Source organism: Scomber japonicus, chromosome 12 (assembly GCF_027409825.1).
Source record: "Scomber japonicus isolate fScoJap1 chromosome 12, fScoJap1.pri, whole genome shotgun sequence".
NCBI classification, from domain to species: domain Eukaryota; kingdom Metazoa; phylum Chordata; class Actinopteri; order Scombriformes; family Scombridae; genus Scomber; species Scomber japonicus.
The window spans coordinates 19,585,045-19,604,281 of record NC_070589.1 but is presented as its reverse complement, the minus strand read 5'-3'; the positions used below and the strand labels follow the sequence as shown (position 1 = coordinate 19,604,281).

Below are 19,237 nucleotides of genomic sequence, written 5' to 3'. Positions count from 1 at the left end.
AGCAGCAGCAGCACCTCTGCAGGTGTCTCACCCGCTGTACCCTGAAAACCGGTATGTCTTCACACATATTTCTTAAGATAATACGAGCTCAATCACCCAACTGTTTATAATTAGCTTATGTTTGCAGGCTAGGGCATTTTAAAACGTTTTAGCTGCTTGTAAAGGTAGTTAGCAGCGTGCTAGCTGTCAATGGACGGTGAGAAACGATGACTGCTCGTATACAAAGGCGTAAATGATGATATTATACGTATATTTTAGATGAAACTAATCATATCCAGCAGTGTAGGTTTCAACCACATAACTACGTGTTTATAACGACGTATTTTAAGCGTGTATTTGATAATTTCTGTGTTTCCTTTCCAGGGTCCATCACAGAACAACAACATGGGACTACTGTCTGATCCTAACAGGAGACGGGCTTTGATCAGCCTGCTCACCCGCCTCAATGCTCCAATCTGGTGACTTAAAAAAAACAACTGTACCCTTCAATACACTAGATTTCACTGCAGCTGGAATGACTATTAGTCGATTAATCAATGAGTCAGTTGACAAAGTATTTTTAGGTTATTTTAGACATTATAGGTTTCATCTTCTGAATCAGGATTTATTTATTGGACAAATGTGCAAGCATACAATGAATGTGTCTTTGCATTTGCTTACATTGACTGTATGAACCAAGAAATGAAATGACAAGTGCAAAACTTAAATGTAACGTGCAGTAAATAATAAATTATATAATAATAATATAACAGTGGAGGCTGAATGCAATGCAATGTAAAAGTCCAGTTTGACTAGTGTAGGGCTGTGTCTAACAGTCTAGTTGGCCTTTTTCACCTATAGCTGACATTTTATAGCCCCAACAAATAATTGATTAATCGAATAAATAATCAACAGATTAATTGATAATTAAAATAATAAGTTAGTTACAGTCCTACGTTTTACACTCTATTCTAATGTGCACCTGTGCTTTTGCTGACAAATAATTCTGTGTTAATCCTCCATCTCTCATCCATCCTTTCATGCAATTCAGTGTGGTCTGCTACATGGCGGGTGTGGCCTGGTTCATGGGGTTAGCATTTGAGCCGTTCACTCTGCGGACATACATGTCAGAGAACGCCATGGGTTCTACCATGGTGGAGGAGCGCTTCCCAGCCGGGGAGAGGGCTCTGGCCACTGGCAGGGAGTTTGCTGCACATAAGAAGAAAGCAGGGTAAGCAACACGAGAGCTATGAAGAAAAATAAGTGAGATCTCAATTATAATGTTGGTTTGAACTTTGATGACTGTGGGGAGTCTGCTCTGAGCTGGTTAACAACATACAGTAAGTCAAAAAAATGAATGAGTGAATGTTTAATTTTGTGTCATACTATTAAAAATAATCCATCCTACGTGTGATTACATGACAATAATACAAATTATGAAGAAGTTATGAATTTGGTCGGATAATAGTAAGTAAGAGGGAGCGAATGTGGCACAGGAGGTAGAGCAGTCGTCCTGCAATTGGAAGATTAGCTCCTCCAGTCCACATGTCGATGTGTCCTTGGGCAAGACAATTAACAAGTGTCTTAACCCCAAATTGCTCCCGTTGCTGCGCCAGTGGTGTATGAATGAGACTGAATGGTTAAATTGTAATCGAATTTCATGGCGTTGAACAGTATTTGATGATGGATGATGAGTTGCAAAATGTAGCATCACCAAGGTCTTATGTATCAGCTAAGTCAATGTCAGGTGTACATACCTACTGTTGCCAGTATGTGGCGCTATGAGTGAGAGGAAATATGAGACTGTACATGAAATTTGGAAAAGCTCAGACCATGTGGAGTCAAGTTTTGAGGGTTTGAAATTTCATGGCGAGACATCAAAATCCAAGAGACTTTTGTGGTGTGTCTTGACATGATGAACATGTGTACCGAGTTTCGTTTGTCTATGTCAATCTGTGGCGAGGGGCTCAATTTTATTCATCTCCCACAAGGAAGTAATCGTTTTTAGCTCTACTAAATAGTCTCTTTCTGTATTTTTAGTTTTTGTAGACTGTAGCAACCACACCAAGCCCATTTGCCTTTGCTCTTGTGCCTCAAATCTGTGCAGTAATATAACCAGTTGTTTCTCTGCAGTGGGATGCCAGTGGATTGGCTGGTGAGGACTATGCAGGCTCGAGGTCTGGAGGTGTTCACCCAGAGCTTTTCTCGCACTCTGCCCTTCCCTGATGAAAACAAAGAGAGATATGTGAGTTTTATGCATCACATAACAACTAACAAGCTGACTGAATTTAGTTGTTTGTACATTTCCAGAGTTCAGCTCTTCTTTATGTCATTCTCACTCTCTTCTCTCAGATGGTGAAAGGTACAAATGTTTACGGGATCCTCCGTGCTCCTCGAGCTCCGCGGACTGAAGCTCTGGTGCTGAGTGCTCCCTGTAGCCCCGGCGATAGCAACAACCAGGCTGTAGGTTTGCTGCTTGGTCTGGCTCATTACTTCAGGAGTGAGTATATAACATATGGCATATTATACTAGCGTGCAACATACCACTCTGTCAATATCACTCTGTTGGTGCATTTTATATCTGCTATATCTTCTTCAGTTTATGTGAAGATTTTAGGTTTTCATTTTATTGGTATGGAATTTGCATTTGTTGGTTTACTGATTGTTTTGTTCCTCAATAGATCAGATTTACTGGGCCAAGGACATCATATTCCTAGTGAACGAGCATGATCTGATTGGTATGCAGGCGTGGCTGGAGGGCTACCACCACACCAACACTACAGGTGATCCCCTGCTTTTCACCAAACACATTAACCAGTATCCCTTTCTTCATATGCAATCAAAATTATTCAACCCCCCACTGCAAATTAGGTATTATTGCAAACACCTGAACATTTTTAAATTTTGCCAATAAACCTAAAATGCAATGGGGGTTGAATAATTTTGATTGCAACTGTACATTGGTGGTCAACACCAGTCAGCCACCGACTTGCAGAATACATTAAATACAACAGAACTGCATTTCTCAACTTACTTTTCACCCGCATTGGTTCTTCCAGGTATGGACTGGTCTCCTCTTCAAGGCCGTGGTGGTTCAATCCAGGCAGCCCTGTCTCTGGAGCTCAGCAGTGATGTCGTCACCAGTTTGGACGTGGTACTTGAGGGCCTCAACGGTCAGCTGCCCAACCTGGATTTAGCCAACCTCTTTTATGCTTTCTGTCAGAAGATAGGGGTCCTCTGCACCATCCAGGGCAAGGTAAGCACTTCTTAACAGCTGCAACTTTGCACATGTTTTCTTCTGTCGTATGTGCTGAGCAGAATGCCTAATTAATAATCGTACCATTTTGCTTTTCCCTTTCTGTAGCTGCAGAGGAATGACTGGGACAGTGTGTCAGGCTACAGCCATGCAGTCCAGACCATGATGCTGATGGTAATGAAGCAGGCCAGTGGGCGGCCCTGGGGGGACCATGGCCTCTTCCTGCGCTACCACATTGAGGCTGCTACCATCAAAGGCGTCAACAGCTTTCGCCAATACAAGACTGACGCCACCACCATTGGAAGGTCAGAGCAATTTTATGCCTGTTAAATATTGCCTATGTTTTTGTTTTGTTTTTAAATCTTACCCTCATATGTTGTCTCTTAATTACTGGTTTTTCAATTTTGTTCCACAAAACATCCTCCAGGCTCCTGGAAGGAATGTATCGTAAGCTGAATAACCTCCTGGAGCGCCTACACCAATCCTACTTCTTCTACCTGATGCCATCGCTCTCTCACTTTGTCTCCATCGGTTACTACATGCCAGCGTTTGGCCTGCTCGCTGTTATCCTGCTGCTACGTGTATCCTTCCACAATTATTTCACAGTTGTCAGTTAGATTTGGTTAAAAAAAAAACAGAGAAAAGCTAATTAATTGAAATGAGTATGTGTTTAGACATACGCTGATAGCAGCTTAGGTTAAAGTGTACATGTGATTATACACCATCATTTTGTCAGTTTTACCCTTAACTATGATACAGGCCTTAGACCTTTGGGTTCAACTGGCAACTCCACCACCAAGAACAGAAGATGGAGATGCTGACATTGAGCAGGTTGGATGCACACGCTATGACAAAAGCATCAGAAATTAAACTATTTATTTGACTAGAGTCAGCAATTTAATCAAAACTCTTTCCTCAAAGCAGTCCAGTCCAGGAGTGCTGTCCGTGTTGACTCCTCTGGTGATCAGCCATCTGACGGGAGTAGCTCTGTACATGCTGCCCATCCGTTTTCAGGAGATGGCAGTAGAACACTTCCCAGTGTCTGAGACCGAGGCCGTAGTCCTGACTGCTATCGCTGTTTACACTGCAGGCTTGGCTTTACCTCATAACACAAACAGGTAACTGTTCACCTGCAACACTGACGCAGATGTTAGATACCCTTTTCTTTTTTCATGGTTTTAAAGGTAGCTTCATGTTGATACAAAAAAAGACCTCTATTTCTTTACCATCTTATTATGACTTTTTTCGCAGATATATTATCACCCCAAACCATATGATTAAATATTATGTTAAATCATAACTCAAGGTGATTTGATTTTATTAAGATCATCTTACTCAGCTTTTACAAAATCCAGAGTGTAACTGGAAGACAAATAACTCTCTGGACCTTCTCTTGACATGGTAAAAATAACTAAATCATAAAACACTTGATGCTATGACCATCCAGATGAACAGAGATATTGAGTTTACTGTCAGAGATGACTAATTAAAAAAAATTAGAAAATATTTGTTTGAAAAGCTGCAATCAAAGAATTTAGACATTTGTTCTTAATATATAGCTAAAAACAATTAATTGATCATCAAAGTTTACAATTAGTTTTCTGTTAACTGACTAATTAATTAATCACTTAGTTAAAAAATGTTCCCCCTCCATGGCTCCCCTAAAATATCTTGACAAGTAGCAACCCATATTTAACTGTGTTTTGTAATGGTAATTTTAATGCGTATTGCCTCCATTTTTATGTTTTGAAAGCATCATAAATAATGTAAATAATATAGCCCAGCCTGTCCTCGAGACCTCCACTTTAAGAACCGCTGTTGTTGAGTATCACGTCGTCATGTTTGTTGCAGACTGGTGTCGGGCGAGGGGACGGAGCAGGGCTGGAAAGTTCTGAAGCTGGTTGCTGTGCTGTACCTGGCTGTGCTGCTGGGCTGCACCGCCCTCATCAACTTCTCCCTGGGCTTCATCCTCGCTCTCACCCTGGTGCCTGTGGCTGCGTTCATCACACCCCACGTCCCAAAGTAATACACACACACACACACACACACATACAAATGAATTAAATCAGTGAATTACTTGTTTATGGTAATAATTGTAATGATGAATTTAATTTTAATGGCTTTTCCCTAAGTAAGAATGTCCTAAAATGCACCATATGCCTGTAACCTCGCTCTCTCCTTCTTCTCCACTCAGGCTTCTGTCAGCCTTCATCTTGGTCATCCTCAGCCCAGCCTTCACTCTGCTTTTTTCAGTCTTCCTCTACCAAGAGCTGCTTGAAATGCCCATCAGCTTCCTAGAAGGTTGGTTGCTCTACCTGTCCGTCATCTCACAAGGCATCCTGGATCACTTCCTGTACGGCTCTCTGGTCTACCCACTAGTAGCCCTGCTGGTCTATCCTTGCTGGCTGCTTTTCTGGAACATCCTCTTCTGGAAGTAGATGTCGGTCCTGTAGGGCCACTGATGGCAGTCACAGGGGTAAAAAAAAAAAACCTCTGAGGTGTTTCTCAGGTTTGTCTTCACTGAAGAAATGTGAAGCTGACAGTTAAATCCACTGGAGAGACTGGAAAAGGAGAAGAGGAATGTCTGTAGTTGATTTGGGAATGATTCAGTGACTCCTTTTTTTTTTTTTTTTTTTCCTGGACCTTTTGTTGGTATTACATTATAACTCCAAGTATTTTATTCCGAAGCACTGGAGGATTTCTGAATGAACAAAACTAAATGGACCGATACATACAGATACATAAATGAATAAGGGACTTTTTCTTTTCTCAAGTGACTAAATGTCATGTTTGTTTTCTTTCTGGAATAACTGAATTTGGTTTAAGGTATAAATATTTTTGTTTGTGGTACATAAAGAAAAAAATACACTTTTTTATCAGGCAGGATGGTAATGACGAGCTGCAACAATTAGTCAGTCAGACAAAACAAAATATGAGTCTGTCACCTATGATTCTGGATATATGGTAACGGTTGTTTTCCTTTTATTTTTTGACATTTTATTGACCAAACAGTTAATCAATGAATTGACAAAAGTATCAGGAAATTAATCGATAATGAAAATAATTGTTAGTTGCAACTCTAGAAGGAAGTTTGGACAGTAGGAACATGATATAAAAAAACTCAAAAACTGGTTGCCTCTTTTAAAGATATCCGTACATCTGCATCTGTCAAACAAGCCATCACTACATCTTCATATTTTTATACTTGTTTTGATAACCTTCTTTGAAACATGTTTATTTCTTATTTATAAATGCCAAAATAATAAAAGACTGAAAAAGTTTTGTTCCCATGTTTTTGTCCCCTAACCCCGAAACAATCAAACTTACTCACCTGAGACTGCAATAAAATGTGCAAATAAAAGATGCATTTAAACAAATCACTGATCAATCATATAAAAATAACTTTGGCTATGAATGGAAGGTATTTTTAATAGAAGTCAGTCTTTGCACATAATGCTCCCAAAACACACTACAATAAAATACAATCCTCCATCTAGGCTATTATTAAGGCACTGTGAAGAATAAATTCATCTGTGTCTTAAAAACTTTGTTAAAACACTGATGAGTAGACAGGATATGCTTTGTTTCATAATGTTTATTCAGCTAATGCAAGGTTTTTTTTTACAGTATTATGTACTGAAAACAGAGCAATCAACTGCTGTCACAGCTCACAGGGAACCGAGTAAGATCAGATCAAATGCTTAAATGTACATCAATTACTCAATGCATCTTGTTAAAAATAATACACTCAATACAATGTTATAAAAAAATAAAAGCACTTGACAACCCTGTAAACGTGACATACCTGCTCATCTCCCAACACAGCTTTTTTTTTTTAAAAGAAATGTGTTGGCACCGCGAATGACGCACTAGCAAACAGAACAGGGTATTTCACAAGGCTTCAACCTTTGACTTTAACTTCACAGTTGGCAGAAACTGCAAGTCTAAACATTCCCTCATCTTCTGCTGAAACCAAATATAGAGAATTAACATCACTCCATCCCTCCTAAAATAAATATCAGGCCATCCGTGTTGTTTGCGCTGCACACACACACACATCCTTTAAAATAAATAAGAAAGAGGTCTTGCCAAATTCAAATGTATGTCACGGTCATGTCATGTCCGTATAAATGGCCAAAGCTGACTGTGTCTGCAGTTCATTGCCCGAGCCTCAACTCGAGCAGCTCTGTGTCATGCTACAGTGCTTCAAACGCTCCAGTCGTCAGCAGCCAGCCAGCCGTCGGGACTCTCAGTGCACTGGACAGTCTTTAATGTGAGTATGTTGTCGACATGTACGGCAGAATTAGCATCCTCGCCATGTGTGTGAGTGTGTGTGTAAATGCGTGAAGAATGATGATGGGCAGTCAGCTGCTGCTTAAAGCGGGCTCTCCTCGGTCCTCTCTCCTTCCTTTCTCCTTTGTGAGAGAAGAATAGATGAAAAGAGGCGATTGTCACTGACGGGAAATGTTAAGAAGCGTATGACACAAGGTGCTGATTGTGAGATAGAACGCAATACCTGCTGGATGCAGCTGTCCGGTCTGGCTGTAGCACAGATTTCACAGCCTGGACGGGAGGGCTTGTTGATGAAAGTGCATGAGGGACAAGCCCATTCTGTCTGCAAGGAGGATGTGAAATGATACAAATGAACAATGTAATCAAATTCAGAAAGATTGATGTAGTTTGACAGTTTGAAGGTGGTTAGCTTGGCACTGTTATTGTATGTCTACAGGATCAAGTACCTGCTTCATTCAGGATCAGGGAAAACACACCTTTTCAGTGTTGAGGTTGTTTATTATTTGCCAGTTTCATCAAGAAGATTCTCAAGTATGTACAATTACCGTAACAACCGGTGTATAACACACACCTTTAACGAATACTTTTTCATTTAAATGTGAGGTGCGTCTTATACACTGGTGTGTTCTATTCACCAGTAAAATACAGCGAGAGGTTGGATCTGCATATAATTATAGATATGTAGAAGGCCGTCCACACTAAGTAAATAACTATAACCATAATTATAACTTTAAACATAATGATGTGAGCGTTCACACTTATGAACTATAACATCCTATAAACAGCGGTGTCAAGCATGTGCTGCGTGCTCCAGCTGTTTTAGCAGCTAATGAAAATATCGATGAGCCTTTAATGCTATATGTTGGACGGAAAAATAATTGTGTGACTTGCTGTGATGTTTCAGTATTTACAGACCAAACTGATGTTGGAGCGCAATGTTTTGATTGTGTTTCAAATAAAAGTAAATTGAGAAAGTTTTGGAGTATAAACATATGTATTTATAAATGACTAACTCCCAGCATGATACCCCCCAAAATCCAGTGTGTTTGTGTATATAAAGAAGAAGTTGACTCAAACTTGGGCAGCAACCATTATAGTTTAATCTGCTGATTATTTTCTTGGTTAATCAATCAGTTGCTTTGTCTATAAAACATCAGAAAACTCAAAAATAACTGACAATTTTCTTACTGCTTAAGGTCACGTGATCACATGTCTTGTTGTTTCATCCAACAAAACACATTTACTACAGTTTTAGAAAAGGAAAAATCAGAGCTGAAACTATCTAACATTTGGCACTTTAGTTCAAACATGGTGGAGACATGGAGACTAAGACTAGAAAGGATGCATCCATTCATTCGTCTGACACTGGGGAGGGTGAAAGAAGAAAGTAAAGTTTATTCTCACTGTGCATCGTTATAGTAGAGACTGGTAACGTACCTGAGTTTTATTGGCTTTGCTGGGTTTGTCATTCAGTTGCAGATTCTCAATGTCGAGGACATCCTTAATGTCACCTGGTCTCTCACTTCCTCCACCTGTAAGTAAGTGAATCAAATGATCAGGCGGTTTCGGGTCAGGTGACTGAGGTGGCCAGTGAAGAATACTTTACTTTTAACCAGTATAATGGTTATATGTTTAGGATCACTGACCTGCTGCATTGTCCTGAACTGGTATGTAAACACCCTGAGACACTAACAGCTCTGAGCACTGGCTTATGTTAGAAAATAACTAGTTTGCAGTATGTGTTGTCATGTCTGAGGGCAGAAGTGTTTACAGTTGTTCTAAATGCTGGCTGTCATAGAGAGAAGGGAGACGCAATAATGGTTTGAATATGTTTCTTTACTGCAAAACATTCAGAATTTTGCACTTGTTTGTATACATGAAAACTGTAAGAAATAGTTAAAAAAACAGAGCTGTAGAGAGAGGTTCAGACCTTACTTTACGTTGTCAGCTCCGCACACTAGGCTAAACAAAGATTTGTCAGATGTAGAGGTTTCTGAGGGTGTTCAACCATCATACAACGTTCATCATACGTTCTGATGGAGTATACTGTCACCTTAAGTGAGCTCATTAACCATGAGGTCACTGATTTGTTTAAAATGTGCCGGTGTAGCACAAAACTACGACTTCCTGTCCTTACATTGCCTGCTCTGTGATTGCGAGGGGATGTGCAGGACTCACCCTGGTTGTTGTGGGGTAATCTTGAGGGCAGGGTGCTGTAACCTCTCCAGTCTTGAGAGGTGGGACCGTTGCCCGGGGGAAGAGGCGGAGCGAGAAGTGCGCTCTCCAGGTCCTGCTGGAACAGCTGGCGGGTAATGCGGGCTTGGCGGGCAGAGATCAGGTAGAGGTATGCTGTGTCCCCGTCCTTCTGTATGCCGTAGGACGCCAGTGATCTCGGTTCTGTGCACAAACACTGACCGATCACCCAGCGCTGCACACGAGGGTGGAAACCATACTCTAGAAACACCTGACAAAGAAAGGTTGAGGTTATCAGTGGAGCTGCAAACATGTTATGTTTATTTAATCATTGGTTAATCAGTTTTCCTAACCTGTTGCTTGAGTGCAGCCACAGTCATGTAGGGAAAGACTTTCACTGTGACGCAACAAGATGACGAAACATCCTCCACTACTACAGCTAAACTGCAAGACAGATATGGAGCTATAAATTGCACGTCAACTGTAACTTAGTAGACTAATCAGTCACTGTGACCGTGACTAAATCCTCGCCAACACTTTTCAGTCCTCACCTGATCTCTCCATCAGCATAGTTCTTCTCAGACAGCTGAATTGTCAGTACGGCTTTTTGTCGAGCCAGAGCGGATGCGTGCTGTGAAGCGGCTTGGGTGTCACCTGCTTCAATCGCCCTGGAAAGCTCCAAGCAGAGCTCCTCTGCAACAAAGAGGCGGCAATCGTAAGTGACGGTTTGAGATCGTGTAAGAGAACGAAGGGGAGAACACATGGCGACAAGCAGAGATGTACCCACCAGTGAGAGGCAGCGAGGCTGAGCTCCACTGCTCCATAGCTGCAGTCATGTTCGTCTGTCTGCCATCTGATTCGAAGGAGTTAATATTTGCAACTGTCAGACGAGAGAAATAAGAAGTGGAACAAAAGTGCAATTAAACTGATATTAATATTTACCCCGCACTTGGTTGATAAACGCCAAACGCACGTATGAGCAAAAGGTTCCCAGACAAAGCAGGTTAAAGATTAAAGATGATGTCAAACTGACCTCGATGTGCTTCTCTTAGTGATGACATCACCACTGTGGCCCATTCTTCAGCTTCACGGTCACAGCGGAAGTTGAAGCGGATGCAGTCGTGCGGCGGAGCAGCGAGACGCATCTCATGGCAGCGAGGGGATTTGACCTCATAATGCACCGAGCGTAGGTCGAACTCTGCGATGAACTGAGGGGCGAAAAAAAACAAAAACAAAATCAAATCTCAATGGGCATGTGGGAATATAAGCACATTGCCGTCATTTCTATTGTAGTAATTCATCCCAAACTGACCAAAATGAGGAAATATTACAAACATTAACAACCTCTAATCTCTTGAATTTCAGCACAGTTGTTTTAGATTACATTCAAAGGCCTAGTAAATTAGAGCAGGTAATTCCTAAATACACTTATTTGCTATTTAAGTACTTACAACATTTTCTTAATTAAGCATTACATTTGCAAAATGCAGATTCAGAATGCAGGAGAATTGTAGTATAAGAAAAGGAAATAATCCCCTGATATATCGCCAAAAACCAGAAAAGCCTCATTATGATAGAGAAAGACTTCACAAATGAGTGAGCTGCACAAGGATCACATAGCATAATCTCTCACATTTACTGTGGCAATGGAGGGAATCATTAGGGCACTGAAGTCTGTTGTGGGTAGACAAAGGTAGAAGGATGAGAAGAGGGATTTGCTTCCTGCCAAAGAGTGTGAACATACACTCCTCCTGTAGAAAAAGTCTGCCAGCTCAGACAGACAGGCTGAAAGGAGAAGCTAAGATCAAAGGAAAGCCATGCGATTCAAGAAGCCTCTCAACTATCAAGGGGATCTCTGTCTGAGATTCTAGTAAGATGAAAAGCTGATTCCAAGCCTGTCTGATATTAGGAAGCCATTGCAGAGTGAACTTGGCAGACAAAGGGCAGATTTGAGCATGAGATGAGGGAAGTGGTGGGACAAACAGAGTGTAAAGTAAGGTCAACTTCAAATACCCATTATAGTGCAAGAGGTCAAACACCTCATTATTGTACTGAAATGTCTGATGAGTTCCTCTGTGCCTGAGATGAACATCGTCCTGTTATCTTTAACCAGATTTACAACCAGATCAACATCATTTGCAAAAGGAAAACTACAAACCAAAACACTGAAGATGTAAAGCATATATTTTAGCAACTGACTGTAGCACTGTCCTCTAAAGAAGTAATCCAACAGGTACAGATTGTGCTTGAATAGAGTCATACTATAAAGAAAATGCATTAAGGTTGTTAAGACCAAGAATCTGCTACAATAAAGCCAGCTTGTGAACACAAAAACAGGGGAAAGACCTTCATCTATATTCCTGAACCTGAATATATTGAGAGCTGAGTTTACAGTCATGTAAGACATAGAAAAGCTTAATTTCATCACATTTGAGAAGCTGCAACCAGTTAACAGCTGTCATTTTTGCTTAATAAATGACTAAAATGATTATTCAGTTCTCCAATTAATTTAATGTTGCTTGTCTAACCAACTGATTCTTGCATAAATATGTATTAGTATGTAATATATGTATAGTATAACATGATTAGATTTATCAACCCAACACATGTAGCAGTGGTCAACTGAAGATGCCTCGTCTCGTTGTGATAATCAATTGATGGTTTATAAAGGTAACACACTAGTGCTGGAAGGCTGTAATGCTCATTATAGAGCTGTTAGATGAATGAAGAATGAGAGAAAAGTCACCATTATTGGAGAAAACAATGTAAAGTTTTTGATTTTTTAAAGATTTTTTGAGGAATGGAGGGATGCTTTTATTTCTATCGTAGATAACCAGGAGAGAGACAGAGATGATTGGCCTGAGGATGGCAGCAGAGATATGAATATGTCGTTACCTAAATAAAGAGTTTATCCTCTCTAATTAAGCTTCTCAGGCTTTACTTTACTCAGTCTCACCTGCACGTTAAACAGAATATCATGGGCATGTTAAGAGAAGCTTTGTGCTTTCTTCACTAATGCACAGGTGGGTTACTTCAATCCAAAAGGAGTTACCCAATCCTGTGTGTGGTTTGTAAACAGTTCAAGTCAAACAGAAGCTGAGGGGGTAGAAAACCATCTAGGTAAATGTATTTATGATCTGCATTCAAAGTGGTTGTGTGGGATGCCACAACTTCTTGTTGAGCTCCACGCGGCTATTTATATCTCAGCATAATTGTGGCATTATCACAAAGGAAATATCTATTCACCCACCTCCTGCAATCTGAATGCTTTGATGCCTTTATTACTAATCAACTGGTAAGCAAATCTACAACTTTTGGAGCTTGAAGGTCTAGTTTAATTTTTTTTCCAGGTTTCATCATCTCATTTTTTATCTACTAAGAAGGAATGATTTGTGACAGTGATGTGGAAAAAGTCCCTCTAGTTGTTAACCTACCCATGCTTGAATCATTAAAGTACAATTTGAAGGGATGAAGAGAGACTTCTAACCACACGGTGACAATTGAAATACTGTGAAATATTTTGCTTTAAGACCAGGGGAACCTCTCTTCATCTGTTAACCACTATGACCAGGATTTCCCCCGTGTTGCTGTTTGTAATTTCAGTAAAATTAAATCTGGAAAGAAGGAAAATGAAAGTGAAACAAAAAACAAAACAAAACAAAAAAACACTATTTGTAACACATGGACATTAATGGCTATTACCACAACATATAAAACTACCCAAGACTATGTTGGAGTTTTTTTGACATGAGTACAGTAAAGAAACTTTGAGATGTGATTGGCGGAAATATCCTATTAGGTATCTTTGCGTTCTAGGTGATACAGTAGATGTATCTGGTGCAATTTCATCCATAAATCTGAAATCTGTGGAGGTGCATGTATCGGGTTTAGTGGTCCATAAAATGGCGTGTAAAGGCCCCAAAATAAATATGATCCAGTCAGGTTATTCGTGATAAACACATCTAAGCAAGTTAATGCAGCACACAGCCTGGGAAACACTCAGGTGTGTGTGTGAATGCTCACCACACTGCGGTTTCCGCTCGTATCTCGCAGCGCCAGTCGGAACTCTCCGGCCCGGCTCGGGTCCATGCTGAGCTGAAGGCGCAGAGCCTCGCTGCCTGCTCCGGGGAGACACAGGGGCCGGATACCGGAGTGGCACACCGACACCCGGACTGACATTAAAACAGTACTGCAGCAAGCCGTCGGTGCAGGGCCCCCGCATGTAGCCTGTGGGGACGAGGCAGGGACCGAGACTGGAGGAGCCCAACCGCCCGAGCTGAGAGCCATGTCGCTGGGGGGGAGTGAGGGCGTCCGAAGCCCGGCAGGTGTTACTGCTGCCCGCCGCTTCCCGTCGGTTTATACGGTCCACCGGTGTTTGAAGAGAGCGCGTTTCTCCGCGGGCAGGTCGTGGTTGTCTCCCCGCCTCGCAAATTGTTCCATATCTACCGGAGCCGAGCAGCAGCAGACACGGAGCGAAAGGAAAAACAAAACAGGAAGCTGAGCCGTACGTCTCGTATTTATGTCCGTCCAGAAACCAAAAATGTAATTTACAATGATGAATATAATAAATAGGCATATGTGAAAATTTTTATTTTATTTTATTCTATTAGCAAAAAAAAAAAAAAAAAATTTTTGTTTATGTTTTGTTTTGTTTTTATTGTTTGTTGTATGCCCCACCATAGAAGGGTCTTTTCTTAATCTCAAACAATTCTGCATGTATGACTTTTTTGTATAATAAAAAGAAATACATTGAACATCTTCCACATATACAGATGCAAAACAACATAATTTACATTGTAAAACAGGGGTAACAAAATATTTCAAGAGGTTGATGGGTAACCCCTTCCCCCAACTTCTGTTTCACTTTCATATTTCAAAATAATATATCAGTAATGCAGTGTATTCTGTTTTTCCTCAAAACTTACATATTGGTCCCAGTGGCTTGTTCTGTGAGTGACAGGGTAAAATAAAATTCCAGCATATTGCACACTCATAATAGCCTACATTTTAATCTCACAAAGAAAGCTTGAAATAAAATATATAATACATAAAATATATAATAATAAAATAAGCCTGTGTTAAGACATAAAAGACTATCATCATGTAAAATGCTGTAATGTTGCTTAAAATTCTACTGAACTGTCTTTTAGGGCCCAATCTTGTGGTCGGCGCACAGAGGATGGTGGGCGTGGCGCACGCGTCTTTGTTAGTTTTCCCCAGCGCAGTTGTCATTTTCTCGCCCTGTATACGAAAGTCTACGTAGTCTCTTAGATGCTGCACAGAGCGCAGTGCCATTACGCACAGCCACTCACTGTTTATTAAATCAGCTGATGACCCCAGGCTGCTGCACACCTCTACACTCATCAGACTAGTTGGTTATATCTCCATATTCTTCCTTTATATGAATTAAATGTGAGGGTAGCAGCTCATCGGCCAACTTTCTTTTCAGCAAAAGTAACTCATGTTATATAATTGAAACGCATTGCTGGGTAAATGCGCTGTTATAATAGCAATCCGCCAAAGTGACAGCGCTCCTGGATATTAAAGGGAATGGGAGATGACACTCTGATTGGTTTACCGCGTGTTACGCCCAAAACACGATTAATGAGGGGACTTAAGTCCATCCCTTTTAGACCATGCGCCTGGTGCAGTGACACGCCCCAAAGGCACTTGCGCCACGCGCTTCACGCCATGCGATATAGATCGTTAAAATGGGGCCCTAAGTGTGTGGCACAGTGATATTAAGATATTTCTGCAACATACCTATGTTGTCATCTAAATCCACAAATAGATTCACAGACAAGCAATAGGATCTTTATCCTAAAATTATAGGGGTCAGGAAATAATTTGAGCTGTTTTCTTTGCCAGTTAACATTTTGGCACCAGCAGTCTGTGTGAACCCTTTTTCCTGCCGCATGAGAGCAACGCGTTGCAAGATCTAACTTCTAAAAATAATAGGATATTTTATCCAAATCAACAATAACACCCTTTTTTATTTTTATTTGTACATAATATGATTAATTATTTATATAGTTATTACTTAATATATCTATCTCTTTTTAAATATATAAATTAATACAGTTTATAGATCATGTCTGTGACAGAATTTTGAAGGTTATAAACTCTACTGTACACCAGGCAGGCTGATACATTAATGATTAAGGTCTCATGTGCCATGTCATGCACAGTCAGGACTACAAGTTAATATTGAATGAAGTAGTCAATTTTTATACAGAAAGTACAGTAAGTGTTTGAAATAAGAGAAAATAACACACTGCCAACAGCACTGTTAATAAGTCACATATGTTCACATTTGTTTCATGTGTATCTTTAACTAGCAATCATATCTGCATATAAATAACTGAACTTGCAAAAAGCTTGACAGTGAAACACAGCTCAGCAAAGTACAGTAGCTGGTGAGACTGAAGGGTGAGGAGGAATTACAGAGATGTCTGTCTTGCAGGAGATCAGTCCAAATGTGAGGAACATGAAGCAGCTGGAGTTTGCAGTCCTGGTGAGACGAGCAAGCCAGATCAGGGAAGAGCTCACACAGGTAAAGACGAAAAGATGCTGATATGAATATTTGTTTTTTGTTTTGTTTTTCAGCTGTTGTGTGATATTTTGGAACCTCTGCTTTGTTATTACCTGTCTACAGGGGGTGAGAAAGTCATATAAAGATATAATAGATGTCTCCTGGGGTGATCCGCACAGGGCAGGTGTGAAGCCTCTGTCATTTGTCAGACAGGTAATCTGTGACCTTCAAAGATTGCTCATCTTAAAGCTACAATATACTACAAAGGAAAGATCGTGAATATTATTTTAACCAAAAATGTTTGTCTTAATCTGTCTACATACCTGGCAGGTTCTAGCATCATGTTTTTACCCTCAGCTTATGAACAGCAACGAACTGCCAGTGGATGTCAGACAAAGGGCTCAAAAGCTGCTTAGAGGATGTGGTGGAGGGAGTGTAGGTAAGGGCGGCATATGGCATCATTATATATATTATATATTTTTTTTAAAAGGGTCCTTTTTTTGACATATATCTACCATAGTCAGTTGTTTTGATTTAATTTGCCCAAGTTTTGAGATATATGAGATTGATTTCTTGAAGACTATAAAAGATGATGTTTGACAATAAAAAAGTAAAATAATAAAGATATAAGCAGTCTGATCTACAGTGACATTGCAGCTTTCCTCATTTGTTTGTGAGCTCATCAGAATGTTTATTTCTTCTTCAGGTGCGTATACTGCCACAGCTGGTATATCAGAAATAGTCAAAAGTATCTCTGAATTCATAACTAGACGAGATGGTGGGGTTCAATCTAATCCTGAAAACATATACATCAGTTCAGGCTCACAGTGGTCACTCACGGTAATGATCAATATTGTTGACATACTGTTTATATATTAAATCTAGTCATCATCATCTTCACATTAAAACAATCTTTCACTCTGCTTACTAGAACATTCTCAGGGTCTTGGTGAACAATGAGAGTTCACCTATAACGGGGGTGTTAGCTCCTGCACCGTGCCACGTTACTACCACTTTGTCCATAATGGGGTTGGGAGCACATATCATCCCTTACTACCTCAATGAGGAGCAGGGCTGGGAGCTGCAGATAGAGGAGCTACATCGAGCACTGGAATCTGCAAAGGGAATCTGTAATCCAGTTGCTTTGTATGTCATCAACCCGGGAAACCCCACAGGTAGTGAGAGTAAAAGTTGAATTGAGTTTTTTTTGTTTTGTTTGAAATCATCTACACATTGTGATTATTTTCATGCTATGTGGTCTGTAGGTCATGTTCAAAGCAGAAAATCGATGCAAGAGGTGATCCGGTTTGTTTCAGAGAAAAAACTTTTCCTTCTGGCTGATGAGGTGAATGTTCTTAAAGTGTTATTATCTCTCCAAGATATGAACCAGAGAAATTCATAAGCATTAACAGACATGTAAATCAACAGTGGTTTTATGTCTAACCCTAACCCTAACCCTCCCACAGGTCTATCAGGACTGTGTTTACGGAGAAAAAAGTGAGTTTGTCTCTTACAAGAGGGTCTTAGCTGAGATGGGGCCTCCTCTTTCGGACACACTGGAGCTGGCATCCTTTCACTCGGCATCCAAAGGCCTCATGGGAGAGTAAGTTTTCACTCCTGAAGCGGCGCCTCAACTTTTGAAAGATTGAGAGTGTATTCTTGACCTTGGAAACCATAGAAAACAGTCAACAAGATAAGTTATTAAAATGCTCTGAAAAATGGATATTTGAGCATGTACTATTTCAATACAACCGGGCCAACTCCATCTGCTGAAGAAAATTGTGTGATATGTTTGAATGTTCCAGAAAAGCTACTGATTGGACCTTCTGGTGATGTTACTGTATCAGTATGAGGACTCTGTTTACATTTGTCTGTGCCATCAGGTGTGGTCTACGTGGTGGATATGTGGAGTTGGTAAATGTGGACCCTGATGTTATGAAATACGTCTACACAGTGTTCTCAACAGACACCTGTGCACCTGCAACTGGCCAGCTCGCCCTTGATCTGATGATAAACCCTCCGCAACCAGGAGATCCCTCATACCCACTATATAGAGAGGTGACATACATATTGCTTCACACTAAATACTGCATTGAGCTGATACAAATAAATTAGCAACCTTGAAAGCTTTCCTCTCTTCTTCAGGAGACGCAACACATCAAGACCACGGTGGTTCACAATGTGAAGAGAGCCCTTGAGGTTCTCAACAGCCTGCCAGGTTTCTGCTGCCAACCAGTAGAAGGAGGAGCATTTGCATTCCCCAGAGTGCATCTTCCACCTAAAGCCATCCAGAAAGCCAAGGTCACAAAAACCAATCACAGAATCAAATACTGTTAGGCCAAAGCAACAGATTATTAAAAAAAAACAACTTACTTTTATCTGGTACATCATATGTGTCTTGAAATACTACATACCTGTTATATTGCTGCTTCTTTTAGGCGGTAGGAATGCAACCTGATACTTTCTACTGTATGAGATTGCTGGAGGAGGCTGGAGTGTTAGTCAGTCCTGGGTATGAGTTTGGACAGAAGGAGGGCACTCATCACATCAGGTATAATGTCCGTAGTTTATTAAAAAAAATTGATAAAAGTGGTCTAATTCATGGTAAGAGTTGCATATGCCAAGACATTAAGTGTAACTAGACAATTTGTCTCTTTAATGCTTCTTTCTTTCTGCAGGTTTTGCATTATGACAACTGTGGCCACTATGGAGGAATTGCTGCAACGCCTGTCCAGCTTCCACACACAGTTTATGAAGGATTTTTCATAAATGAAGTAATAGAAAAAACTGTTTTCTTCCTGTAAATCATTCCAGGAAATTCCAGCTGTGTGTTAATTAAGTGCAGACAATACAATAAAAGAATCCAATCATCTTCTGCATGTGAATTTATTTATTATTATTTATTACAATAAACATTTGACATTTACTGCATGTAGACCACTTTAATGACCATTGGCCGGTCTCTTTCTTTATACTCAATAAGA

The 19,237-nt window shown here is 40.4% G+C and overlaps 3 protein-coding genes across 5 annotated transcripts; 2 read left to right on the top strand and 1 right to left on the bottom strand.

The window, feature by feature from the left end:
- gpaa1 (glycosylphosphatidylinositol anchor attachment 1) lies at window positions 1–6,514 on the top strand. Of its 2 annotated transcripts, none has more exons than XM_053330616.1 (13): window positions 1–51; window positions 364–458; window positions 1,031–1,210; window positions 2,113–2,224; window positions 2,332–2,479; window positions 2,661–2,762; window positions 3,039–3,235; window positions 3,344–3,540; window positions 3,663–3,816; window positions 3,995–4,066; window positions 4,160–4,353; window positions 5,087–5,257; window positions 5,430–6,514. In XM_053330616.1, exons 2-13 carry the CDS (start codon window positions 385–387, stop codon window positions 5,671–5,673), a joined length of 1,845 nt encoding a protein of 614 aa, XP_053186591.1. In that variant the 5' UTR covers window positions 1–51; window positions 364–384; the 3' UTR covers window positions 5,674–6,514. The 2 variants fall into 2 exon arrangements, with proteins under 2 accessions (XP_053186591.1, XP_053186589.1); XM_053330614.1 differs by having other exon boundaries at window positions 4,157–4,353.
- Window positions 6,515–7,342: 828 nt separating this feature from the next.
- LOC128369544 (alanine aminotransferase 2-like) lies at window positions 7,343–19,125 on the top strand. 2 transcript variants are annotated; one of them, XM_053330619.1, is made up of 12 exons: window positions 7,343–7,508; window positions 16,185–16,274; window positions 16,377–16,466; window positions 16,584–16,692; window positions 16,960–17,093; window positions 17,185–17,428; window positions 17,519–17,598; window positions 17,720–17,856; window positions 18,137–18,311; window positions 18,399–18,554; window positions 18,692–18,804; window positions 18,932–19,125. In XM_053330619.1, exons 2-12 carry the CDS (start codon window positions 16,209–16,211, stop codon window positions 19,020–19,022), a joined length of 1,395 nt encoding a protein of 464 aa, XP_053186594.1. In that variant the 5' UTR covers window positions 7,343–7,508; window positions 16,185–16,208; the 3' UTR covers window positions 19,023–19,125. The 2 variants fall into 2 exon arrangements, with proteins under 2 accessions (XP_053186594.1, XP_053186593.1); XM_053330618.1 differs by lacking the exon at window positions 7,343–7,508 and having other exon boundaries at window positions 16,170–16,274.
- Window positions 7,515–14,331, bottom strand: LOC128369545 (ranBP-type and C3HC4-type zinc finger-containing protein 1-like). Its single transcript, XM_053330620.1, has 9 exons — window positions 13,745–14,331; window positions 10,755–10,929; window positions 10,509–10,601; window positions 10,273–10,414; window positions 10,075–10,165; window positions 9,707–9,992; window positions 8,966–9,060; window positions 7,752–7,850; window positions 7,515–7,650 (listed from the first exon to the last, which is right to left on the bottom strand). Exons 1-9 carry the CDS (start codon window positions 14,006–14,008, stop codon window positions 7,600–7,602), a joined length of 1,296 nt encoding a protein of 431 aa, XP_053186595.1. The 5' UTR covers window positions 14,009–14,331; the 3' UTR covers window positions 7,515–7,599.
- Window positions 19,126–19,237: the final 112 nt, after the last annotated feature.